The sequence below is a fragment of the Acanthaster planci genome, linkage group LG08 (genome assembly GCF_054643075.1).
Source record: "Acanthaster planci isolate LZ-2023a linkage group LG08, COTS_SCS, whole genome shotgun sequence".
NCBI lineage: Eukaryota > Metazoa > Echinodermata > Asteroidea > Valvatida > Acanthasteridae > Acanthaster > Acanthaster planci.
In genome coordinates this window covers 16,460,414-16,488,196 of record NC_141784.1, presented here as the reverse complement: position 1 = coordinate 16,488,196, position 27,783 = coordinate 16,460,414, and the positions used below count along the sequence as shown (strand labels likewise).

At 39.9% G+C, this 27,783-nt stretch overlaps 2 protein-coding genes across 2 annotated transcripts in view; both read right to left on the bottom strand.

Annotated features, from left to right (window-relative positions):
- Positions 1-109: 109 nt before the first annotated feature.
- LOC110986589 (aminopeptidase N-like) lies at positions 110-18,595 on the bottom strand. Its single transcript, XM_022248564.2, has 18 exons — positions 18,447-18,595; positions 15,086-15,829; positions 14,265-14,538; positions 13,873-13,993; positions 13,576-13,724; positions 13,097-13,210; positions 10,572-10,709; positions 10,114-10,245; positions 9,518-9,690; positions 9,218-9,318; positions 8,814-8,950; positions 6,805-7,020; positions 6,459-6,541; positions 6,048-6,173; positions 5,768-5,935; positions 4,138-4,278; positions 3,737-3,818; positions 110-3,618 (listed from the first exon to the last, which is right to left on the bottom strand). The coding sequence occupies exons 2-18, from the start codon at positions 15,802-15,804 to the stop codon at positions 3,475-3,477; spliced, it is 3,018 nt and encodes a 1,005-aa protein (XP_022104256.2). The 5' UTR covers positions 15,805-15,829; positions 18,447-18,595; the 3' UTR covers positions 110-3,474.
- A 5,965-nt stretch (positions 18,596-24,560) lies between these two features.
- LOC110986592 (aminopeptidase N-like) overlaps positions 24,561-27,783 on the bottom strand; it is a 93,496-nt gene continuing 90,273 nt past the window's right edge. The window contains exon 19 of the mRNA XM_022248571.2: positions 24,561-26,768. Within this exon, the coding sequence (XP_022104263.1) occupies positions 26,622-26,768 (147 nt within the window). The 3' untranslated portion in view covers positions 24,561-26,621. The remainder of the gene's footprint in view (positions 26,769-27,783) is intronic.

Here is a 27,783-nt window from a genome sequence, read left to right as displayed (position 1 = left end):
AAATTGATTCTGAACCCGACATTAACTCTGACTTTGCTCTAGGGTTACCCATCAGCCAATGGATTCTACTACCTTTGAGTCGATAGGACTTTAAGACAGACCTCGTAGATCTCGAACGGGGTCAATTAACGTTTTTATTATCATCTTTTTGTAAGACCTACAACTTACGCTAACGAAAAAGTGTTACCAACTTTACACTCTTTACAGAAATAATTAGACCCGTCACACACCAACTCCATTTTCATAACATCCTTTCCTCTCATAATATCTTCTTGAAAATATTTTTTCTCATTTTTGGGCTACCATTTAAGGATTTCTATGCATATAACTAAAACCAAGGCGCCCACCCCCAAAACCAAAGCCCACGCATGATCAGCCAACCAACCAACTGACCGACTTACTCAGCACGTTAAACACCCGACTTAGCACGCTTACCCCGGGCAAAGTGCCCAACGCGCTTACACCGAGTTTTTGGGGCTAAGTTTGCAGCTGTCTTTGCAACCACTCTTTAACTTTTGAAGGGCCAGGATTTGGAGACTCAGGCCGGGTCCCAGTGTCTCTATAACACTAACAGAAGATACAATGGTACTTATAGCTTAACTAAAATCCCCCAAAATACTCGCTATCGTAATGCCCTGTTCACAAAAATGGTTCTGATTTTTTCTCCCAGAGTCGTGTCTTCGTCTAGCATCCGAATAATCGTGTCTTTGATTCAATTGATTTGATTTTTGAGTCCTATTTAAAAAAATATTCGGGTCTCTATTATTGGCTCGTATCCAGTTTCATTCTCAATGTAATCATAAATATCATTTCTTTTTTTTCCACGACTAATTTTATATCAAATTCAGTTTCTATTTGATCTTGACCTTGTGTAAACAACGTTTCTTGTTGTCAATAAATTATAAAATTGTTTAGTTTAAATCGTTGTTTTCTTGTTGTGGAAATTCGTCTATTTCTTTTTTACCTTTTATTATACAGCGATTTAAGTCGCTTTTAACTTTTGGAGTGATACTTCGAGGAATATTCCGTGTAACTAACCACTGTTGCATTGCTAAGGAACCGCCGATAAGAGCAGTCAGTTTAGCTGACAGTGATCTGTGCATTTTTAAAAATTATTACTTTTCTTGTCATAATGCTGGAACTTGTATTCTGTGAATCTTTTGAAGTTCCTCTACAAACACTTTTTTCTGTTTTGAGGTCTCTGGTTCTTTGGGTATCACACATTGGCAGTTTGTCTCGTAATTGCGATAAATAGGTTTTTAGCAAATTCAGCACATTGCAGTTGTCCTACCGTTCTCAGTTTTTTGGAGTCCAAGAGAGGAGGGGGGTTTCAAACGCTTAGTTACTGCAGGCTTTTCTCTAACCAGAGACTTAACAAACCGTTTGGAAGAGTCTAGACCTTGATACGTCGACTCGCGCACTGACCGCCGCACCTCACCGCTGCGTACTGTAAAAGTAACCGCAAGCTTTGTAGAATCGCATTTTGGTGGTATAGAGAGCGGCGGGGGGGGGGGGCTAGGGAAGATTCAACATCAGCGTAAATCGCAAAGCTGCGTCTTGTTTGTGTTTGTAGTTCATAAACTTAAAGGTCAATTGTCTTTGTCAGGAAGTACCAGTTTCAAAGGAACGCTGTCTATACCTTGACAATGCTTGTGTGCGTCCAACCTTTTTTGTTTCGAAAAGGAGAAAGACAACGATATGAATCTTTTTATCGCGGTGACTATTGACGGTATATAAAAGTCGAGAAAAATCTTCGATCCAACAACAGTGAGTGGTTTTTTCGCTGCTAAAAAAAGTAAATTTTATGGCTTCTACCGCTAAAAAGTTTTCAGACGTCTTTTTAGACAAGTAAATAGGGAAAACACGTTACCCAAACACGTTAATAGCCAAATTATTCTGGGTTGCCATACGAGGTACAATTTAACTCGTCGTTTGTGTTGTTAGTAAGCCTACACCTTCTTTCTTCTCGAAGTTTGTAGTTGGGGTTAGCTTTAGCTCCCCCACGTTTTTGTGGTAGGCAAAGGTTAAAGCTTATTGTGAAGAATATTTTGGACTTTCGAACGACTAAAATGTGTTCAATATCACTCATATGGGAAACCAATTAAAAATACATAAGCATGCCGTTCTGATGTAAGATTCTGCATGAATGTGATACATGTTACAGACGTTTATCTGTATCACCCCCCTATATAGTGTCCTACGTATCAGCGCCCCCCCCTTTCAAACTTCCAGGCCGGGCAAGTCGCCTCTTTCTCCACAAAATGCCAATCCACCCAATTTTCGGCACCATGCAATCCCTCTACTATATCCTTTGATTTGATTGATTTGGGGTTGAAGGGTCCCAGATGAAAGATGTCCTTTCCCGCCACATTCATTTGAAAGACATAAAATCTCGTTCCTGAACATTACCTCGACAAAAGTCGGCATAATTATGAAAGAGGAGCTAGGACTAATATCCGACTTTCTCCGTGCTACACTTTTGAATAGACAGATCCCATCGAACCAAGAAACACGTGATTACAAGTGGAAAGAAAATTACACAAACAAATCTACAAAGAAGGGAAAGAACAACTGCTTCCTATCAAGGGCGAATCCAAAATCCAATTTTCGGGTGGCAAACTTGTTTGGGGTCCACAAAATTTGGATTTTTTCCCTCTAACTTTTAATGGCCTTTCTGAAGGGTAAGGCTAAATATTTTCGGGCTTTTTACACGCTTTTCAAAGGAAGGGAGATTGAAAAGTCCAAAAGAATTCGCTTTCATTAAATTTCAAATACGACCAGGGCGGGGGGGGCAGTCTGGGGAATACTTCCAGCTGACCCCGCCCTAGATCCGCCCGTATTGGTAAACTAACATGGATTCTATAAGTTGTATTCCAGTACGCTAGTATAAAAAGAAGAACTAATAAATTTACCTTAAAAATGGATTATTTGAATCAATACGCTTATTTAGATGAGTGATATTACAGTCTTTCTCGCAAAATTGTGGAGAACACAAAGTACATTTTACCATATACTGGTAAATAAATTTTGACATACTTAAAATAATGGAAAGCTTCATAAGCAATCAGTACTGTGCATTAATTTTTGTGTTCAAGTAGCAGGACCACGATCTTATGAAGCCAGCTGAGCTTTTACAATTAAGCGGATTTACAGCTTTCATTAATCCACTGACCACGTGCCAATTAATATTCATTGCTGGTAAACGTGTTTTAATGGCATGCATTGTGAATTACGTGTAGCAAACAGCTGCATTAATTTTGTGAATTTCATCGGTGTAATGTTTAAAAGATGCGATTTCCACCTTGTCGCCTTTCTATGTATACCATACTGTCTAATTTTAGGTTGTGCTCTAATTGGAAGACGTGTCCATTATAAAAGACCCCTTTTGCAGCTTTGCTAAATAAACCAAAACGTGGATCTACCGAAGTCCTCTAAGTTTGTGTAGTGCATGTTTTTGGCGTCGAGGATTTCTGTTTAAATGACACGACGACGAAGCGCCTCCTCTGTCTCAAAAGCACTGTGTTCCATCCACCTGATGTTAACCTGGGTAGTGGTTATGGCTGACTCGTATGTGTACTTCAGAGCACCCAGATTACGACCCTTACTGAATTCCAGCAGCTGGAGAATGAAAATAAATCGTTTGATAGAAAACCAACTCGCAGAGTAAGCTAGTATCAAAATGCTTCACTGTCGTCACATTTTTCTATTTTAAATGATCACAAATCTTTTTCATTACCTCTTCAAGCTGTTCTTCTGTGTTGAAAAATGATGTTATCTCTTCAAAGATGTCACACAATGATTGACGCTTTCGTTTGAACCTAATGTTGACAAAAATTTTAACTTCACTTCAGAATGATTCATTCACCTAAACATATGTGACATACCGAAATCTATCAACATTACATGAAAATATTCAATTGCCTGAAAACATCCCCAGTTCATTAATAACTTCAATGGTTACAGTTTAAAATAGAATAGGAATATTGGTGAGTGCTACATTCAGATAAGAACGCTGGGTAAGGTAATCACTGGATAAACAATGTGACGTGTAACACCCTGGTTCCTTGGAATTATGTACACATCTAGACTGCAATTCTCTAAACACATAGAATGTGGAATTAGACTTGAGTTGCTTACATCTTACTGACTGTTCCCCAGTTGTTGCGAAGAAAGTCCCATGCTACCTCATATCCATCTGGATTCTCAGCCACGCCCATCAAGATAATCTCAACATCCCTCCGACTAAATGTGTTTGAATCCATCATCGACTGTAGATAACTGTTCATTGGATAATTCCATTTTTGTTGCCGTGAATAAAAGTAGAACTTTGTAAATGAATCAAGATTTTTCAGTTGAATGTAGAATGTAACAACATGGACGGAGATCCCAGGGGATGGGGGAATAACCCCGCTACCTTTTTGACCCCTCGGGGATTACCAACATAACTATCCCCTTCTCTTTTCAAGTCGCTGACTATGCACACCTTTGGCCTGGCCCGACTACGCGATTACCGGCGTCATCTTCCCTTGGATTGAAGCTGTGCTGAGCTTTCAGAATCACCCCCCCCCATGCATATGCGACAAGAAATCTCTGCCCATGCTTACCAAAGAACGGAAAATATGGCGTTGAATTTGTAACGATGGGTTTATATGTGAGAAAATTCAATAGTATAAATTATACTTAAAAGAAACAATTCAGATCTAATCTAGATCTAAGAAGCACCCCGTATGCAAAGATGGTTATGTACAAAGAATAAAACATCTTCCATTGGCATTTTACTGTCCAACTTAAAGGAAGATTGTCTTTATCGGGCCCAAATTGCCACATATACTGAGATCGTTGCAACAGGATTAGTTAAGCATGAATAAAAACCCAAAAGGAAAATATGGAGCACAGTATTTTTTCCAGATAGTTTTTATGAGGCGAAACTGACTTTGTGGACGCGGCCATTAACGAGTGGTCACGTGATCAGAGTCTCGATGACGATGTCACATGTGCTCGAAGGGGGCGCTCGCACCGCGCCAGCTGACAGATTCTGCAACAATTATCCACAATTTCTCGGACAAACAATTGTGCACATTGGCATGCATTGCCAGGAAAAAAACCGCATTGACAGCGGCAACGGTTAACAAAGTGTTGCCGTCCTCCGGGAAAAGACCGTCTCTCGAGGGTGCGCAGGGCACGTACATCTTACTCGTGATGACTACGAGTATACCAGCAATACGAAATGGGGCTTGCAAAACGGTAAAGGTTGAAGCCCAATGCGGTGCCGAGTGCGTTCCGGAACGATGAAGATTCCCCTCTCCACACTTGCGGGTCTGATTCTGCACTTGCTAGTACCCAGTCTTTGCGCCGGCCCAGAAGCACTTGTGACGTCACCATTTTGATCACGTGACCACTCGTTAATGGCCACGTCCACAAAATTAGTTCAGCCTCAAAAAACTGTCTAGGAAAAATACTATCCTTGTAGCCACGAGGCTAAGTAGGCCTACATTTTGCAATTTGGGCTCGATGAAGACGCTTCCAACTGTCTTCTAAGATTGTTCGTTGTTGACAGTGTGGTAACGTGTACAGCAGAAGCGGGTAACTTGGTTGCAACTATCTTCCCCACCCCCACTTAATTCAAGTAAAATTAGTCTAAAAGATCCTAAATGTATATTCTCAAATTGCCTCATGCAGTAACAGCGTCAAAGATTTCAAAACCTTTATGGGGCCCCTATCCCCTACAGGTTCGTCTTCGGTAATTTCTTCACAAGTACACGGTTACCTTTGAAGGAGTGAAGTATCGGCAGAGCAAGTGAGGGCGCGAACCCATCTTGTTCTTTCCCGTCGATCATCAGTCGTCCGCAGCATGTCATAAGCAAAGTTCCACTCCAGTTTTTTTCCGAAACGGATTCCATTGCAGAACACGCATGTTCTGAGATTTTCTGGAATTCTTGCGATGATACGTAAAGAGAAAAGCCGTGGTATTTTTACTGACGTCGGTTTCTATGAAACTCAGCTTTTTGCACAGAACCTGTTATTTTCGTAATATGAATACAACTTACGCATTATTTATCGGGTTACTCATATATTCCTTGAACATGCTGGTTGCTTTGGTTACACAGTGTTGATTGCCATAGCGGCATGCTGTCGATGTTACGTCAAATCGGTCACTTTTTTCATGTCGAATACTGATAAATTAAAAGAATCAAAAGAAAGCATAAAACATATTACTGTTGGCAATATTTCAATCAAAAGAATCCACTGATTTTGAGGGGTAGACTTGCTGGCGACTTAAATCGTTGTACCGTTGTTTGACTGTAGTTATTGGGTTATTCCCAAGCGATTAACCGATCCCAAAAATGTCTTTTGCCCTACTTAATAAGTATTTTGTTCATTGGTTCAAAACATCTCTGTTTCTTGTCAGATGCACCAAATACAACAACCGCTCTTTGTGACAAACAAGTAAAACTTACCCTGCAGGCAAGAAATCTAGCACGAAATTCTCATCCCATCCCGATTCAACATACATCGGTTCTATCAGTTGTAGCATGTAAGTCTGAGAAAACCACAGAACGTAGAAAACTATTTGTCATTTTAGGAGGGTATTCGTTGGAACTGAATATAGTAGTTGATATCAGTTATAAACATCCCGAACAGCTTTCGTCGGTTTTTGTGGAACGCGTCAACATGCTTGAATTACAGCATTTTTGAAGTCCATTTAAGTAACTGATATAATTAGTTAATTTCTCTTCTTACTCGAAAGCAATAATCTAGTTTCTGTTATTGAGAAATAGTGAGTGAGAAATAAGAACAGTCTACCTGCGCTAGAGGGGCAGATCGCTTTTTGATGGCACCCCTGGTGTCCAGCATCTTGACAAAGTAGGAAGACGTCGAGACTGCAGCCCTCCGAGCTCTACGGGAGTTGTTAGTGAAGCTGCTTGAGAAGCTGTTGTAGTATGAAATTGGTACAACTTCGACCAGGGCCAAGATGAATGAATCGTAGATCAATCCCACTTTGTTTTCCTCACTGAAGACCTGGTCACATCAAGATCGTAATGCCAACAGTATTACTTGCTTGACACACGTCACTACCTGTCTTACAGCAGGAATCTTCAAGAGGGATTTCATGGCATTCGATTTGTTACTTACACATTTTCAAATTTATATAAAAAATAATTTTACCTATGCTCATTCACCTAAAACTTACTAAAGATACAGTACTATCAATTATAAAAGTGCAAATATCTGTACAAAATTTATGACACCCAGAATTTGTCTTGTGGGGGATTAGGACTGGGCTTTACCCCCATATAACTCACTTTGCTCACCCACCACCCGCGATTGCGGCACAGGGGACAGGGCCAGGGACTACAGCTTTGTCAGAGCTGTAGTAGTTTCAAGTGTGGGTGTATTATTGCGTCTTCTTTTCAGAAAATGTGAAAAAAAATGACACACGCGGCCCCCCTTGGGTAGGCAAAATCAGACCTTAGAGGGATGGAAACAGGTCGCCATAGTATGGAATTCCGTACTATAGTACGGAATTCCGTACTATAGTACGGGCGCAATAGTGACATATGGTCATCGGCCTGAAAACTGATATTCTATAGCAGTCGACGCATATCGGTCGTGACCCATGTGAGGGATTTGTCCTACCATTTCCCTTGAAGACCTCTTGTGTGAATACATTGCCCATAATCTATCAAATGGTGATATTATCCGGAAATTAATCAAAGAAGTTGAGAATGTCAATTTTACGACAAAGGATAATTATGAAACAATTATCGGTCTTTAACCTAACATTGTGTCTAATTTTCGCAATTTTTCGGACGAGTAACTCTTATGATCTAAAAGGTTTATTACTGTTAGGCAGAAAATCTTTTTTGAACTTCACTTCATTTTTCACTGGGACCCAATTTCGTCATTTTCCCAGTTTTTCACCTCACTTAGTGCCCAATTTTCACACTTTTGCCGAATTCCCCTCAGATCATCAGTGACACTGTTTGCCTCTGGAAGACTGATGAATCGTTTATATCCATCAGTTCATGTCTTTAAGATGGAGAGCCATTTGTCTTAAATGTGGTTCGTTTTTCATGCGGATTCAAATTTCCGCACTGAGTCCGACAGCGGTCAAAAAATGAGATGTCCGGATTTAGGGCACGGCATACACGCACACACACCTGGATACAAGTGCGTTTCGGTACGAGTTGACTTTTACTGCATTGCACTAATACGTACAGTAAAACGACGTCAACTTGCCCGACTGAAAGGCGCAAACAAAAACTTTCTGTTATCATTCATACGGTTTCTTTCTTGCATGATATCTTCTCATTAGAGCGTTCATGATATTCCTCACTATTCACAAGTACAGAAATGTACCCGACAAACTGAAAAAGTCCCCTCTAAAATGTTAGCTTCACTTCCAACTTCTGACTCTGTTACTTTAGAGGTAAGTACGAAAGACGGGCAAAAAATTGGCAAAAAAAGGATTTTTTTTGCGTGTGCAAGTTAGCAAAAGGGACTTTGAGTGTTTAAATACTAATTGGTAAGAAAAGGTTAGCTTGATGTTGATCGATTACTTTTGGGGTCCACCTGTCTGAGTCAATAGTCAATTTTACTGGCTGTAGTGGGATTCAGTACGCATTGGGGCATGAATACACGTGGCGCACGTTTACAACGATGCCATTTTTCTTCTCAGTAACACAGGCAATAATGCTGATAAAGAACCGCATGCTAGTATTAGCCACCCGAAGTGTCACAACATGTTATTGCTTGAAGATAACTACCCGTGTCGTGATTTCTGCTGTTCGGACCAAGTGGAGATCACTTACATTTGGGTCCATTTCGGCCTGATCCATTAGTCTTTGCCAGTTGTCATCATCATAGTTGACGCGATAGAAACCAGTCATCATAGCATTAGCCAGGTACCAATCATCTGATTTGGCATCATCTGGCAGGTCAAAGTATGCTGAAATGAAATTGACGAATCAGTTAAAGTCCCCAAAACTCTATTGGCAGCTCTTTTCTCACTAGAACATTGATTAGCGACAGTTCTGTTACGAATGGTCCTGTTAGTCATTTCTTGCGACTGCAAAAGAACAGAATTACTATCAGAAACAGCATCTATAGCAGAACTAGTTGTAGAAACGGTATCTACATCAGCAGTAACTACATCAGCAGCATAAGTAATAGCAAAAGCATGCAATAGCAACAGTGATGGTAGTGATAAGCTTACTATAATCGTCCGATGGTTCCATCCACACTTGCTGAGGTTTCTCGTATTGGTCCGCAGGCCCCGACTTATAAACACAGGTGAGAGGAACGTACCACTTATACCTAAAAACAACAAATTGAGGACCTTGACGAACTCGATGATGAGGTGAATTCATGTTTTACTTTTGTGAAATTGATTAATTCATTGGTGTTTCAGCAAAGAATATAATACAAATCTTTTATCTTTTTCGAATGTGAATCGGCCGATCTTTTCCAGGTAAAGTGTATTTTGAATTTAAATTTAAATTTAAAAACAGTTTACCCGAGGTCTCCAAATCCATCATCTTCGATAGTTCTGTTAAATTGCAGGAATACTTTCTGCGTTGCCACCATGCTATTCCCTGTTCTGGTCAGAGTTATTAAGGGATAACCTCGTTGAAGAGTCCAAGTATCCATAATCTTCTTCACGTCGTGTTTGCCGACTTCTTTGTCAGCCTGGATACAAATGGGAAACAGGATATCGTTGGTGACCTCTGTGTTACACTCTAAATCCAACCATCCTTTTCTTGAGATCAAATTCACAACGTGTAGTTAAATGAAGTGTGTTTAAGCTGCCGAATGGAAAACGCTTGAAGGATAGCTTGAGATTTGTTTTTTTCCCCTGCAGGTGTTTTGCATATACAAATTGTTAGTCATATATTACTTATTAGGCGCAATGAATTTTCAATATTATTCTGGGACGATCTGGGTTTTTCCAAGACCAATTTCTTGGTTTGCTGAACTCTTTATGTTGTGGATTCTTTGTACGTGTTTCGTCTATACGCCCGAAAAAGTGACTTACTTTGGCAGTGTGTTAATACCTCACAAAAAAGGAACGCAGGAAATATTACAGTCGCCCTCAAAAACCGGGATACTTACGTAAGTGAGTTCGTGCCAAAGTTGTTCCGCGTTGACATTTTTATAAGCACGTTCCTTCAGGTAGTTTTTTACGCCCTGGTTGAAAACCTCGATTGTCAGGAAGTGCTCCATCATCCACAGAATTGATCCACCCTTGTAAAGGAATCATTTAATGTACTCTTTTTGGGGTTATAAATATTGTTGTTGGATGTCCAAATATTGAATTTTGTTACATACGTATTGGAAGTTCATATACATTGTAATGAACTAAGTAAATGGATCCCATGTATCATTGATCTAATGGTCGCTTAGTATTTTTTTTTCAGAAGATGCAACGCGGGTTTTCTAATCAGCCGTTAGTGATATTGACCCTATTGAAACAATGAAAGTACTTATTCACTGGGAAGAAATTGATATTTCAATTAAAAGAGTAATGTGGTCTGCTTTCATTTTCGATAAAAGCAAACAGCATATCTTACCTTCTGGTACGTAATACTGTTGAACTGATAGTCAATGTCCTCATCATCAGCGTAGACTGGCGCTCTCAAAGCGGGAAAGGTACCAAAACTGTCATAATGTAAAGCTACGTTGCTATTGTCGAGGTAGAAGGTTTGAAACTTAGAGAAAGAAAAGATAATATAATACTTTGATAAACTAAAATATTCCAACATGATAACACTCATAGAAACCTCAAGGAGCACATCCACAGGATGGCGTGCAAAGTTAACATCTAATCCGGAAATAAAGATATCTCTAGCAGAAATATTTCTTTTCCTAGACGTGCCAAGTTAACATTTATTCACGGAATAGATATATCTCTATTCCTAATAGAAATATTTCAGTTCCTAAAAGAGATATCTCTATTAAAAATATACATATCTGTATACGTGGATTAAATGTTAAATTTGCAGGCCATTCCAGAGCAATGATAATCAGCAGGAATTAAATTAAAATTTGTCTGCTTTCCTTCTTACCATAGGTGGTACATTTTCCATCGTGATCGTTCGTCCGATAAGTGCGTTAAGCAGCAAGGAAAATTCGAATTAATTGCAGTGCATGCTTGTATTGTAACATCATTACACCAGTACATCATTAAAGTTTAACTACAATCAGTTTTTCTTAGACCTAATTTTTCTTAAACTTTGTATTCGTCTCCATTGCATAAATCTCTTTAACATGCATAGGTTAAGTGCATTGACAAGTGCAGTTTTTAAAACAATTAAAATTACCATGCTTTCCTGACAACTGATTGCGCTATTGCTGTGAAGGCATCTAAGGAAGATATAGTTCATTGCAAAGGCTTTTCTTTTAAAATTGTGAACCTGGAATTTACTTACTTAAAACATTTCTGAGAAGGAATTGATGTTTGATTATTGCTATGCACATCAACAATGAATCAGCAAAGAAGAGAAAACTGGATCCAGCAAAATCTATAAAAATGCAGTGCTGTTTTGTGCACAAACCAATGTAATATTGAGGCTTCTCCCTGGGATGACATCACACTTTTTCTCATGAATATGGCACTAGTCATTACTATAACACCAAAAACGCAGTAACATACCTTCGATAAAGTGAAACAAAAGTTGAAAATAAGGTTTACCGAGACATAAAGGTGCATTTTGAAGGTGTTTATTGAAACAAATTGATTGCAGGAACCCTTTGAGGTATTGACAATCGGTTCAATCATGGAGGAAGGAATGTTACAAATGTGGAGATGTGTTTTAGATTAAAATGTTTTTTCCACTTTTTACAGATTCAAATGAGTCAAGAAAAGCAATCAAACCCCCAATAGTTTATGCACTGTGCGTTATGCTTTCGAAAGGTACAACTTGGCACCCTGATGCAGGTGCAAGAAATGCAAATATACATGTACAGCATTCCAGAGTAAATTGCCCGTAATCGATGAAGCCACTGAGCTGCTTAAAGAGAACACCTGTTGATATAGCCTAATCCATGGGCTTTATGAGATTTTTTCAGGGAGAGAGTTAAAGGCTTACTGATTGTTTTTTTTCTAGATGTAGATTATTTTCTAGATTTGTTTTTAAAACAAAATGCCGTAAGGGCTTCGTGGTAAGCGTTCTTGTACATTTCACCATCGCTACTTTCGTTCACGCCCCCTTTTGTAAAAACTGGGATCACGCCCCCTTCTTTAGGAAAATCTTGGATCAGCATCTGAAAGTCTTCCATATAGGCTTTAATGTTATTTTTTAGTGTTTGGATTTAGTATTTGTTTAAACATGATGAAATCATTTAAAAAGACTGGATGCACAAGGCACTATATAGAGGCATTTATGGAAGTAAAGGGGTTAGTGCCATTGGCGAATATGAGAATCATTTGAAAGCGCCTTTAAGAGAAGGTAATCCTGGCCAGAAATCAGAAAAACGTCAAGGAGTAAACAGGAATAACGCAAGCCACATATCAATCACCATTTAGGATTTAAACGGGGTCAAAGTTTGATTGTCCTGACCTTTCGGGGGGGAGGGCCAAAGAACAACATAATTCACAGCACACAGCAGGTGAGAAATACATGTACGTGTTCATGCCTTGCTGCTGTAATGGAACGATCATTATTTTGAGACGCTTGATTTTGTTTTGAAGAATGAAATTTTTGTGGAAATAAGCCATAATGTTTTGAATCCCCGACGATAATTTAGAATGTAACACGAGCCATTTTAAAGCGTTGATGATAGTTAAAAACATTAAGAACAGAGTTGGCCAAATATCATGCGAGATGACTTTATTATATTTATTCTTTGCCTAGAGTAGGTTTTGTACTTGGTTATAACATGTACATGTTGCAAATATATATTTGCGTCGGAAGAATACTATCAATTTTTTTGCCGGCGAGCAACTCTCTACTCTGTATTTTCCATGTATCGGGTCAGACAGTTCGTACAGGAAATGTATTCGGAAATGAGTGAGTGAGTTTTCTTTTTTCTTTTCCCAAAATTTAAATATTCAGAATGCTGTTTTTGTTTGGGTAAAATTTTCCTTTACTTATACCTTTTTAAATTCAGGGTGTACATAGTTGACTCCAATGTGTTCCATGTAAGTAGCGAAGCCTTCGTTAAGCCAAAGGTCATCCCACCACTCCAGGGTCACCAAGTTTCCGAACCACTGAGAAAAGCAGGATGGCGCATTATTAAAAGAATAGCGTCAATACAGGAGGCTGTTGTTTGTTAGAAGTAAGGTTTCCCAACAATACCTAAGATTAAGTTCGTTTCAGTACAAATAGGTCAAGATCAAACCAAGTATTTGGTGATAATAGGTTGACCTTTCAAAGTGATCTCAGGCTTCAAGTTATATGAATTAAACTTACGCAAATATATGATGTTTGTCTTTAGGCGTCAGTTTATCACTTGAACTTTAATATGATAACAACAATGACAACTCAATGATTACCTGTACCGTGCAGCCCGTGGTACACCAGAATCAACTTAACCCATTAACCTTTCTGATTATTTTAAGCTATACATAATTACCATATGAGCCAGTTCGTGAGTAATGATCTCAGAATAGAACATGTTGTTTCCGAAATCCTCCATTCCGTACAGAAGGTATATGTCTTGATAGGTGATAAGGCCCCAATTTTCCATTGCACCTGCACCAAATTCTTGAATTGCTATGTGATCTAGAAAATTGAAAATAAAATTAATCACAAAGTTAACCCCATTTCTGAATGCAGATTACCTGAGTGATATGTATAATTTCCTAGTTACTAAATAATGGGGGACTTTTAACAATTTTACTAACAATTTTAAGGGTAGGACTTACTGTACCTTGTTTCGCCAGTGGGTATTCGTTATCGAGATAATCGTCGAAAAATGTTTGGACCTTATCCGAGACGTTGAGAGCGTAGGGAGCAAGGTGAATAAGATCCCACTGACACCATATGCGAATCTGCAGAGGGAAATCAGGGAAATGGGTCGACAGTCAATAAAGTCATTTGCCGAAAATATGGCCTTAAAATTATACTGCTTTATAGACAGGGTGTGAAGATCCGAAAACGAAATGGACACAATTAGCCGCATACTTGCAAACTAAATTGTACTTTTATATTCCTGAATCTGATGAAATGAAGTGGCATTCCCCATGACAACTTGTGCATGCAGGTTTGGCCAAATTATTGCCCGACAAAGTTTAAGGAAATTCGCGAGAAAAGGTTCCTTACCAAACACCCATTGGCGTTTGTCACATTGATGGAAGAGAAATCATGCACTATAAAAGCCAGAAGGTAGGTCGGCATGGAGGGAACTCGTTTAAAATACGTCCTGGACCAATGTCCGTCCAGTCGGAGTTTTCTCGTAGCAATGCCGTTCGCGAGCGCCTGCATATCGTGACGGTGCTCTAGCTGAACGTCGTAAGACGCTTTGAAGGAGGGCTCATCGAAACATGGCAGTACGCGTCGTGCAAACGGGCCTTCCATCTGAGTAGTCGCGATGTATCTAGATCAAAAGGTTCCGTGATTGAATATTCGTCAGTTACTAACTTAGGCCTATGTCAGGCGAGAGATGCCTGACCTTTTCATGTGGTAGACATGCTCAGAAATTGCTTGGCCAAGTGGCCAGTCTGTCACCAGAATGGTTGATTGTAGACAATGGTAGCATCGATTGGTATGCTAGTTTTATAGTCAGTTCAACTTGTTTTGTCTCTTTGAGTCAGTGTTTGATCAATATATTACACAGAAAATGGAGGATATTTTAAAGGTCGAAGGGTTCAGATCCTACTTCAGCCAATTTTTTTTTGGATCAGCCAAAATTATATTAATGATTTTCACGTTTTAGGACTACTCAAAATTTCAGAATATTTGTAGATTAGGATTTCCTCAAAATGTGGTTGAGGAGGTGGGTCGAGGAAAAAAACAAAGATAATTGAAGTGATAGAGGAACGAAGTCGATATATTTAGATTGAAATAAACTTTTGATCGATGGGGGTAGGTGGAACCAATTCACTTCAACACCGATTTTAAAATTTTCTTGACTGAGGCCATACCTTGTATTATTGAATTCATCCAAGTACTTGCTAGGGTAGAACCCTGCCTCGTCGTCACCGAGGATTCCAGAATACTGCATGTAGATGTCATATTCCTGATGAGGCATCAGCATTTTTTTCAACTTGAGAATCATGAATGCATACTCGTCCACCATCTTATAGCTCTCGAAGAGATCCATCTTGTCTAAGGTGCTGACACTAACGACGGTAGGAATACCATGGACTGTGATATTCTTAGAGTGTAGGGTAATCTCATTCGTTGGCTCGATGCATTCGACTTTAATCCGAACCCATCCATCGAAGGTGAACCTCTCACCCAGCTTGGAGTCGACCACATCATCGTCATAGAGGAAGGGGCGCAGGTTAACTTCGTAGCGTCGCGGCAGGACCGTCTTCGGCAGCCGGCCCCGCATTAGATCAGAAGGGGGTATGGTCGTTGGTTTTGCAGGTGGCTCGGTAACCACCTGCTTAGTGCTCATCATGATGGGGGCATCGGTGGGGACTATCATGTTTTCAGTCGTCGAAGGTAACTGGACAATAGGTTCCTTGGTTGCTCTGTCGTTATTTAGTGAACGTGGGATGTAGTATGTCATAAGGGCAGTTGCAGCGATCATCACACCCACAGTAATGATAGAGAACACGAGCACGGCTGGACTGCAGTAGACTCCATTCCCCTTACGCCCAGGATTGTCTTCCATACTGAACTCGCTCCGTCCCATCTCGAATTCAAGATGTGTGTTACCACTATGTAGGAGGGAAAAGGTGGTGAGGATAGGCAAAACGAAATTTCGGAATGGCCTTGTTAGACTTTCGTATTGTAGTCTCTCACTTCTTAGCCATTGTACTCAATCTAGGTTCGGCTTATTTATTTGTTTTTATTCAATGCCTGGCGCACTTTCCCGCTGACCTCTTGCTTGAACAGTTGTAAGTTCGTAAGTGGGTTTGGATTTAATGCTCAAAACCACGTCAGGGTAAGCCAAATTCTCTAGTTCTCTCGGGTCCTGAATTGTGTTTATTTACGTCGAACGCTGCAGGTTGTTTTCATTGGTGGTGATTGGGGTAAAACCAGATTCTATCAAAAGTTCAATTCCTATAAATGCAGGCAAAAAATAGGTGGCTCCGTCTCTTGTTGATCACAGCACGTGTTGAGAATGGCTCTGAGTAAACGGAGCAGCTTTAAAATTTGCATAAAGAGGCGTTCCAAAAATAAACCCATGGCATACAGAATCAAACAAGAGCCGGGCTTGTTTTTTGTTTCGGACCTTCTCACAGCCAGTTGGGCCTCAGAGCGTGGCTTACCCGTGTCCATTTTTTTAAAACTTGGTAAGTATTTTAAGTATAAACGTGAGGTTTCGACTCAACCCGACGTGGTTTGGTGTTACTGTCATTTGAAGTTCACGACCACATGCGTGTTTACCTTCGTGAATTAAATAAATCAGTGGAAAAGTACACATTTTTGGTAGACCTGCCCCCCGGACGCTGCGCGAGAAGGTTTTGTCTATCCATAGATGGACACACTAGTTTGAACTGTACAGGCTGTAACATCTGGCCAATTAGTTTGCTCTTTGAAGCCATTTCTGAGGAAACCTTAGCTTGTTGTCTCAAATTTACAATTGCCAAAGAAATTTTAAGGAAAGTATAAAAATGAGAGAAGTTTTTGTGCACAAATCAATACAACGTTTGGGTGCAGTGCCCAAGATGGCAGTACAGTTTTGCTCATAAATATAAAAAAAAGTTTCAAAAACAGATTAAAATAGCCAAAGAAAACTTGAAAACCAGGTCAATTGAAGTACGAAGGTGCAGTTTTAAAGGTTGTAGTAAAATAAATTCATGTTCCCTTTAAACGGTTGATTTGTTTAGTAAAACTGTCGTCGACTTCGGGAAACTCAGGGCCCAGTAGGTCTGTCCGGTCCCATGATCATTGCGGTACTTTTTCGGTATAAATTCCTCAGAATTTAATAGCTGGGACCCCTCAGTGCTCAAACTAAAGTGCTTCATGCAGCTAGTCCGATTACTACATAAGTCTGACATTATTTCCAGTTTGACATTTTACGGCAATAAGCAAGCGGCTCTCCTGCAGTCATGTTGGTGGGGTTAAGCCTTTCTGGGGTCTTGTCACTCCATGGAAAAAGATTCAAATTATTTTGATATGACACATAAACATTTGGCGTCAAGAAATCACTTCTTCCACGAAATGAACCACTCTCTCGGCACAAAGTACGGATAGCCCCACAAATTAGCATTACGATTATAGTTCCACACGCAATTTTCTTCGCCGTTCATGCCTAATGGCATTCCCAAATGCTGTCAAACATGTTAACACGCGGTTTTGATCTTGCTAAATTAACATTTGTGTCTTACTGTTTTTTTTGTGGGGCCATCCACTCCCGACAAACTTATTCTTTCTGGAAACACTTTCCACACCTCATATTAGTGTTCTGTAACTATGATGATGGTGGTGATAAGGGTGTTGATGGTGGTGGTAAGGGTGGTGATGGTGGTGAGGATGATGGCAGCGGTAAGATGAATATGATAGATTTTGTTAAACCTATTTATGTACAGCTAGTGTGACTACAGGCGTGGGGCAAGTACTGGCAACTTTGAATCCGAGAAATCAGTGACTAGACCGGGGACGGGTTCCTTCGCCATTGTATAGGAGTGTCAGAACTTTAAAAACGGGGCTACGGCCTTTTTGGGAAGAGTGGTTTTGGCAATTCGATTACGGATGAAAACGACTGTCTTCAATCGCTTTTAAGCCCCCCCCGGCCACATTGGACTCAAAACCTGGATACGCCACTGGTAGTTCGTCGCAGATATTTGGATATGATGATTACTTTCCCTGAGTTTCCTCCTTCGATTCTATAGACCTCCTTTGTGTACCCAAGGGCGTCAATCCGTTTTTACAGCGATCATAGACAATTTCTGGCTACTTCAGCCATTTTTTAAAGCAAATCCTTTTGCAGGGTATACATTTTCCTTTAGGTTTGGAAAAAAGTGGGGGGGGACAATTGATGTAGTAATCCTCCACTTGGAAAAGTGGAGGATGTCTCACCGTCCCCCACCGATTGACGTGTGTGCGTGTACCCCGCCGAATATGATCACTTATGATAGAGAAATATTTCAGATTATTCACCTCCGTTTCCACTGTCCTTTTTAACAAAAATGTGCAGGTCAGTGGCACACATTGTCAGCACACATGTAAATGACACGAAGAAAAAACCAACACGTTGAATTATCCAGGCACCATTTAAACTTTACATGGCTACATTTCTTGTTGTGTATTTTACAGTCAAAACTGTCCGAAAGACTTCAACTCTATGCTGAAGCAATTCCCTGAAACATGTGCTAATTGTGTACTCACCATGAACATTCACAGAGGCACGAAGTGGTGGTCGATCCCGATAGAGACTAAGTGCCGTTATCGCAGGTGGCTTGTCAAGTTTTATGGACTGGTACCAACGATGGCAACGCTTATTTGATTTGATCACGAGCTATTGAATAAAGTCCACTTATCTCCCGCATTTGGAGCCAGTTATCTTGAGTTTCATAACGATGCCTACAATTTGACCTCAAAATCCAGGTTAACAGTGTAAACCTTTTGAGTTCTAACTTTTTGATTTATAGTTTGCGGTAGGCCAACTGAACTAATTTTTTTTGTGGTAAATGTTTGGGGGAGGAGTCCATAGGCGTAAATATCTTGTTGAACAAGAGCACTGTACCTTAACAAACAGCTTACAAACGATGTACGGTTCCTGCTATCTAATCTAGTTGACTTAACAGTTCGAAATGAGTTTGCAAACGGAGATTAAAGTTAGTCATAATATAATATGACTACACTGTCTACTTGGACCATGGGTTAAAAGCCGCTTTGTAAAAGTGTGTCAAAGTTTAATCTTATTTTGATACATTAAAAATGTGAATGGTCCTTTTCCATTCAGTAATGTGGCTTATGTGAGCCCTTACTTTGGAAATAAATGTTATTTCTTCAACGTTCTGCATAAAGCTGTGAATATAATTTTTGGGATTAATTCGTGTAACAATTTCCATCAGAATGTAGTTTGTTACTTGTTTTTGTCTTCCCTCGTACCGTTTCTGGTCTGAATGAAAGGCACCTTTTTCGGAAAGAGTGTCAGTGAAAACATACGCATATTGTAAAAGGTGCTAATGCTGCTTTTCAAATAAGACCTTTTTTTTCTTCGAAGTGTCGTTAAGAGTTAGCAGGTGGATGTTATGGCAAAGAAAGAAAGACACGAAGACTTTTTTCACTTTTCCAAATGAATTTCAGAGAAGATCTAAAAAACAACTTGTTTCCAAAATAAAACGTGGTTCAAATGTAATGAAACAAACCATTCATGTACAAAGAAACGAATGCATATATGAATGAACATACATAACGCCTGTATGCATGCAAATATGTACGGTATGTATGTAGGCCTATGTATGTATTATGTTGAAGTTGCGTTTTGGGGTTCTGGACGAGATGGACATTGTGAAGTTCTTCTTTGGATTCAAGTGCATAAACCATGTATCTTGCCAGTGTCAAGTTCTTTAACATCATCTTGAACTATGATTGTGTCTTAAGCTGATTTGATAGGTGTACAATTCTCTGCAAATAGTCTAACGTTCGATATAATTTTTCCCGGTAAGTCGTTTATATAAACTAGAAACAGTAATGGATCAAAGACTGTCCCCTGATACCCATGAAGTGCCCCTGACTGAAGATGAAGTTGTGCCATTTACCACTACCTGTTGAGTTCTGCCCATCAGAAAGCTCTCGATCCATGTAGTAAGTGACCCTTTAATTCCTAATACTTAAGTTTGTGGATTAACCTACGTATACGATGAGGGACTTTGTCGAATGCCCTTGTGAAATCTAATATAGCAACATCGACTGTGTGTTTCTCTTCTAGAGCTTTAGTGATGTCATGGATCATGAGAATAAGCTGAGTTTCTGTTAACTGTATAGCTCCAAACCCATGTTGACAATCAGTCAGAATATGTTGTTTAGCAAAATGCTTCATAATATGACTGTGCAACATATGCGCAAGAAGCCTGGAGATGACTGGGGTCATTGAAACTGGCCGGTAGTTGGCTGCTTCGGCTCTGTTGCCCTTTTTAAAGAGGGCAGTATCGTTAACCTCCTTCCAAGCCTTTGGCACTTGACCCTAGTCGACAGAAAGCTGGAACAGGTTTATCAGGATTGGTGCCAGCTGTTCAGCGAAAGTCTTCAAAAACTAGGGGGTATCCCATCCAGGCCTTTAGACTTTGATGGGTTGATTTTCAGAAGTTGGTCCAAATGATGACTCCTTTTGTTGAGAGATAGATAACAAGATAACCAACAGGATCATATAGGCTTGTACCCATATCTGGTGGTGAATTACTGGGATTTTTCTGAGTAAACACACTTTTGAACTGATTATTCAGAATTTCGGCTTTTTACATGTCATCACTGAAAACATTTTTGTTGCTGTTCAAGTCACCAATCCCTTGGTTGTCCTGATGCAGTCTTGAAATGAAATTCCAGAAAGCTTTGGGTCTGTCGGTAATTGCTGGATTCAAGAATTCTGCAATGTAACTCTGTCGTGCGGGTTTTAAACACTTGTGGACTTCCTTGCGGGTATCACAAAATTCCAGCCAGTCTGAGTGTAATCAGGATATTTTTGCTTTTTTTATTGCCGTTTTCTCAGATTGCAGAGTTTTTTTCAGCTTTTGTGTAAACCAAGGTATCTTGTGTCTCGACGAAGTAATACCAGTAGGTATACTTGTTCATAATGTCAGTAATCTTGGTACTGATCATGTTCCATTTGTTGTCGAGTTTTTCCTTCCCGGTCGGGTTTGTTGGTAAAAACAAGCTCCAAAAAATTACCGGAGTTAACTTGGATTCTGGTGGATTGCTTCACATGCTGGAACAGTCCATGTTCTTCAACAAGGGATGCTAAATTACCTACTGCGATTGAACTACATCCACTTCTTGACACAGTTTGATTATTGTCCCAGGTTATTGTCGGAAGATTAAAATCGCCAGTATAACAATAACATCATACCTGTTGATTTTGATGCTAAGCTTTGATAACGCCACGTTTAGTTTATCAATCTTTTATCCCTGCTGATCATCAGAAGTTCAGTAAAATGTTCCTATAATTTTAGGTTTTCTCCCTTTGACCTGAGTTTCAGTCCAGATGCATTCGCAGTCGTTTTCAAGATTTGTCATTTGCGTTGTTGTAAGATCAAGTTGCATAGCTTGGAAAACCCCTCTCCTTGTAGTGAGTGTCACGCGATCTTTTCAGAAGACACTAAAACGTGGAAGGGGGATCTCGTTGCTATTGATGGGAGGATGAGGCCAAGGCTCCATGCCGCAGATTACATCTGACTTGTGAATTTCATATAGAACTTGGACATCTGCTGCCTTTCCGTTAGCCCATTTAAATAAATATAAGTAGTGTAATGATAAATATCAAACAAGATGAAATTAATCAGACGGTTTGATAATTTGGGCTCTCCATAAATTCCAAGCTTGCAAAACATTACTGTACAAGGTAGGTAGATAAACAAAAAACTTGGCATCAAGATTTAGGAGAAAGATTTGCTAATCAAAATTGAGCTCACAGTATCGACGTAAAAACTTATGATAACTCATGAAAAAATTGGGTTTTTGTTTGCTTGTGCACTTTTCTATGGAGCCAATTGGAGCCCTGCAGTCCACTGAGTACCACAGAAATGCACACTCGTAAACAAAATGCGGTGTCATCAGCGCAGAGGTCTATTACACACACGGAGCGTTGTTACAGGGGACAACACTTTTTGACCTCGTTGGCCATCTTAAAAGTGTAGTCATGATATTTTGTACAGCCCTCGGCTTAGCCTCATGTGTCATTTAAACCCAATGGTGTACAAAACCTATGGACGCCGTCACAACAGGTAACGATTATTTGGTTATTTCACTTAAATTGTCTGTACCAAGGCGTTTAGTTGAACAAATTTAACTAAGTTGAACGACTGGTAAGCCGTAACATCTTTCTCTTGACATTTCTGAAGAAATTCAAAGAAAGCCAATTTTGTTGTTAGGAACATCTGAAAATGCGAGGTCTCCCCCTTCATGTCTGTTTAGGAGCGATGCAGAATTCGAAACTGTCATATTTACACACCCAGTGTTACACCAAGTGTTAATGTTTTAACGCCATTTCAACACCTTCCTGTCACAATTTATGAACGCGTTGTGGTGTTAATAATCCAGAAAGTGGTGACTCTTTCTGAACACCGAAACACCTGTATTTCCAAAAAGGCGTTTGATTTCATCCTGTTACGTGAGTACAATTCTCCAACGATGTAATACGGGCGTTTCACAATAGTGCGCAACCAAGAGTCTGCAACACGTTTGCCCATCACAGTGTACGAAAATAGTTGACCCAATGCGCGTTTCGAAAGGGTGGACAGATGTAGCGCGTTGTGATTGGCCGACGCGTTGTAAACTCTTGGAGGCGCTGTACCGTGAATCGCCCATATTGACGCTGCAATTGGAAGGAAAGCCTCTGCGACGTCATATTTATTAGGTTGATGAGCTTTAGGCTTTCTTATTCGAAGCCTTCTAAAGAAATTGAAACCCAAAGTCATTCATTTAAAAATTTGAATGTATCTTGAGATCCTTGCTCAAGTAAGCACCTTCGTTGTAATATTTAGTTCATTGATATGCATGCAATCATATTAAAAGGGTACGGTGTTGAAATGATTTCACATAAACAGAAAGGGAAGAAAGAATAAACGTCCTAAATGTCATTAGGTGTAAGTCAATGTAACTGCGTGACGATGGACTGCCCATTCACAAGAATCTCTTTCCTTCCAGACCCTCTACGACATCTTCAACCACTCCGTCAACTCACACCTCGCTATGGTTCAAAAGCATCGCATTGGCTTCTTCAATAGCTAAAACTCCTCTATCTCTTGCACCCAAAGCTATAAACTTCCCACATCTAAAAAGGAAGGCGACGTCAATTCAAGCTTCTCCACAACGTTCTTCCCTCTTCCCCGGTTCTTCATCATCTTCCGCTCCTGCGGATGTTGCGGAGAGGGAGGAACCGTCACCCACCTCTTCATCCTATATCCTCTATCCTGTGATCCAGCCAGCACTAAACCTGCTTACTCTTCTGACCTGCCTCTTTTGACCCAATCATGTCAACAACCGACACAAGGGGCATGCTTCCTTGGCACATCCTTTTTCGAAGTCACGGCTACTTTTTAAACACCCATCACATTCAAACACGATCTTACAACGATTTCAAAAAAATCGGGAGAGCGTGGCAAATCGTGGTGAGATCGTGTACATCGTAGTAAAACTCAGTAGGAACTGATAGAAACTTAGTAGGGGCTTCATGGACGGAGAGTATGTGCCAAAATTTGAGCATGGTCAAATTTTACATAGCAGGTTCGTAGTGGCTTCAAATCACGGTGACAGCATGTAGTCTTGGCGTATTAGCAACGTAGTAGGATCTTTATGGACGTGGTACAAGCGCAGCTCAATCAGGAGCATGAGGCATCATGTTCATTCATCTCGGAGTCTGGGAGAGAACTGGTGGCGTGCACTGTTTCAACCAATATATAATATATATAGAAAGAATTTAACGCTCGAAAATGTAAAGACAGCTTGCTACAAGTGTGACGCACACGTTATACACGCAACAACAACGTATTATACCATTGTACCGTGATCTTTGAGGTCGTAGTACAATCGTATCAAAGTTGTTACATCGTTGAACAATCCGATTGCATCAGAACTCACGCGCAGTTTAATCGTGTGGAGAACGTAATGCGAACTTCATACACACGATCTTGACAGAACAGCTTTTCGCCCAATTTCTTGGTTTCCTCCCGTCCTAGCAACGGTTTAATGAGGTTTTACAACTTAGCGGGGTCTTCCTGGTTGCTGTCAGAGTGTGATGGGGGCATTAATACTTACTGTGAATATACCTCCTGCATTTGGGGGCATAAGGTGGGTATAAAAGTTCATACAGTCTGATGGTAAGTTTAACGTGTTTACAGGCACGGGTGAGGAGCAGGGTCACAACTGGGGCTAATTTCTGGGGGGGGGACACCCAGTGGTGCACATAATTTTCAAGGGGCACCACAAGAAAATCAGCTGCAGCTGCAGCACGGGCATAGTTACACCACTGGTCTGGAAGGGGGTGGGGGTCACTCCCCGCTTTAATGCCATAAATAACAATGATAGTAATAAAATTTAAAAAAACTGACATCCTATAAGGCTCATTATGTGTACATCAGTAACAATATAATGCATGACAATTGTGCTCACCTGTCCGTAACAATTAATTCAAACAATCGGACAGGCCCGGCCCCCTGCGCTAGACAAACTCCTGGATCTGCTCCTGGTGTTAAATTTGAGTTCTGATGAAGTGCTCTTTGTAGGTTACCACTTTCACTCACATTAGGCAAGGTTAACAGGCTAATACCACGTTCAAACATGTTCCTATAGTCATATATTATACGCAGAGTATCTTTATTACGTGTCTCATACAAATTCATTATTTACATATGTGGAACAAAGGTCTGATCTAGGCATCCGTTAAGGGCATTAAATGTATACTGAATACTGGTACCCAAGGCTTACTGTCTTACCACGTGCATGGTATCAATAAGATCAAGATACAGTCATAGATGATGCTCGGTGTGTTTGCTAATGATGAAAATTAAAGATAGATACGGGTTATTAGGAAAGACCTATAGACCCCACACCTAAACGAGATGTGTTAATGGCAGAGCCAGTGATCCACACAGGTTACATATGTATGGAACATAACTCTCAACGTGTTGAGCTTATTAATGGATATTCATTTTCTAACCCACATACATCACGCCCAATAATGACGGCCCAGTCTCTTTTTAGTTTAAAAGCTAAGTGCTTCATTCAAATAAAGGTCGATCCGTTTGGTCCTTTTACTCTTACCTACGTGTTGAAAGATAAATTTTCTTTGCACGTATTATTCCGTCACCTTCAGTCTTCATCCAACTGGTCATACAATAATAATTTGTAACCAGGGGCGGATCCAGGGGGCGCACACCCCCCTTTTTCACCGACAAAATTAAAAAATAAATAAAAAAGAAGAAAGAGACAGGGAGAAGGAAAGGAAGTGTTATACTTCTTGAAACTGCACCCCAGAGCGCCTATCCCGGAATCCAAAATGGCACCAGACCCTACGCTGTACGGGCATTTTACCATTACTTCTTTAGTTCACGCCCCCCCCTTTGGAAAAATCAGGGATCATGCCCCATTACAAAATCCTGGATCTGCCCCTGGTAACAGTCTTTTTGTCCTAAAATGAACTAACTGTAATAAAAATAAGGATCAAGTAAATTGTACAAAATCTGTACAATATGTGGTAACTTTTGAACGTTCTTTTTATACAGTCACTGTCTCAACCTCACCAGATCTACGAGCCAAACACAAGCCAAGCCAAAAGTAAGATATCCTAAGAAAACCTTCGAACTGCCACGGCTACATTCCAATGTATACAGAGTAACACACTATAAATTCTACATTGATCACTGCATGCCACGTTTTAAGTTTAGTTTTGTAAAAATCTTTTAGAATTCTCTTGGTCCTGTATCTCGATCGGAGAGTACGCCCTTTATGTATTGGTATAATAGTCTACAACTATACCTTCGAAATTTTCAAGGGCTCTTACGCAGGTAATGAATTTTGATCAAGGAGTACGCTACCATGTTATACACGCAAATCTTAACATCAGCTACAATAGGCTTCAGTTGAGGTTGACATGCAACGTCCATTTTTCTCTACATATCATCTTTAAATTGTTATTTATGTATTGTACAATCAAGATGACGCTTAAAGATGCCGTTACATATCCTACGAGTGTTGAATGAATTAGTAGTTGAGAGATGTAAAACATAATCGCAACTTCTCCGACTTTGCAATTTACATGACGCGCTATTCAGTTGTTATCCTGTTCACACATGCAGTCCAAAACGATAAATACTACTCGTACATGTAACAAATCCGTTTAAACTTCGAGGTCAAACGTCAGATTAGAATTATCTTTATGTATCACATATATCTGTACACTCTCTCAAACAAGGTAGTTAATGGCATATTTTTGTCGGTACACTGTGCAACTCTGTAATTTATACATCATTTGTTTTTAAACCATAATTTTCAGTCAAACCATTTACTAGTCAAGCAACTTTTAAATGGGATGGGTCAAACAAATAATCGTTTTTCACGAATACCTGTTATTAGGGTTTACTGTCACGTTGATGTGATTCAGTGTGAGTTCAGTGCTTAGGGAACGAGATATGGTACGTTTTCTTCTGTTACACATTCTTTTCGAGAATGCTTTGATAGCGGGGGGGAAATCTGTACATGAAATCCTAGTAAATTTAACAACTGTTCAGTTTTGAGAACATCATTACAAACTGCTTTCGATTATACATGAAGAGTTTGTAATTTCTCCCTGCTGTTAGTCAAAATAAGATCAATGCTATGTTGTTATTGTTTTAAAAGATGTTTTCATACTATAGTGTTCATAAACCATATCCGTACAGCCGCAGCGTTCTCGTTCATCCATCGGATGTTAGCCTGTGTCCGGTCAATGCTCATATCAACGGCTTTCTTCACGGTCGGAATGTTCTTCTGTTTCTTGTAGAAGCTACTCATCTGCAAATTTGAAACAAAAGTGATCTTTACCAAGCCACAAAATAATAGTTACAGCAGTCAATTAAAATGGTATATTTTGTATACAAAGGCTCTTGTCTGAGAAAATGTGGAAACTTGTGGGACTTTTGTCTCTTCGTGCAAAGGCAAAACGACCTTGTCCAAAGTTTTGCCCTTTTTTGTTTACGTCTTACAAATTGGAATACAAATTCGTCTATTTGTGAAAACGGAAAATGTGGCTTACTTGAATTTTGCCCACAAGAGATTTGGTTTGGCAGATTTAAGTTTAGATTGGGTAAAAAATAATTCGACCACGTTAGGCATCACGCAGCTTAGTTGATTTTGAAAAAAAGACATGTTTGGAAAAAATCTTGATTTTGGGCCAATTTGTCTGTTTGTGAAACTGATGGCAAAATTATTTATTCCCTTCACTCCCCATAAAACTATCTGTTTATGACAGGTATTACTTCTGGGAATTTTTTATTAGCATCAATGCATACGGTAAACAAAATTTAGCACACCATGTCAGATGGCAATAAAATGCAGCAGTCTTGGTTTTTGTTTTTTGGATATACATGCTTCTCAGCTAAGCAGATGGTATGCAGACAGACAGAATAAACAGACTGAAGACAGTTAATACCTGACCCACAGATTCTGTATATTGACAAGAATATAACATAAAATCAGTGCTCTGGAATATGTGATTGTCGAGCTTTCAGTAACTGAGTACTTTCTTCACGGCAAGCAGATTCAGTTCTGAATGAACGCAGGAAAATCCACGTTCATTCACCTGGAACGTTCCAAGTTCGAAAATGACGCGCTGCTCCAGTTCCTTACGCTGTACATCAGATGACGCTTTCCGCAGAATGCAGACGCTTACGTCACCGAGGTCGCGTTCGGGCGGCCTGTTCTTGACACGGGTTTCTTGTTCTTGCGCTCGAACGGCGGGAACACGACTTAAGAACACTGTTCTCAGAACAGGATCACACACCACACCCACGTCAGGGTTTTACAGGAA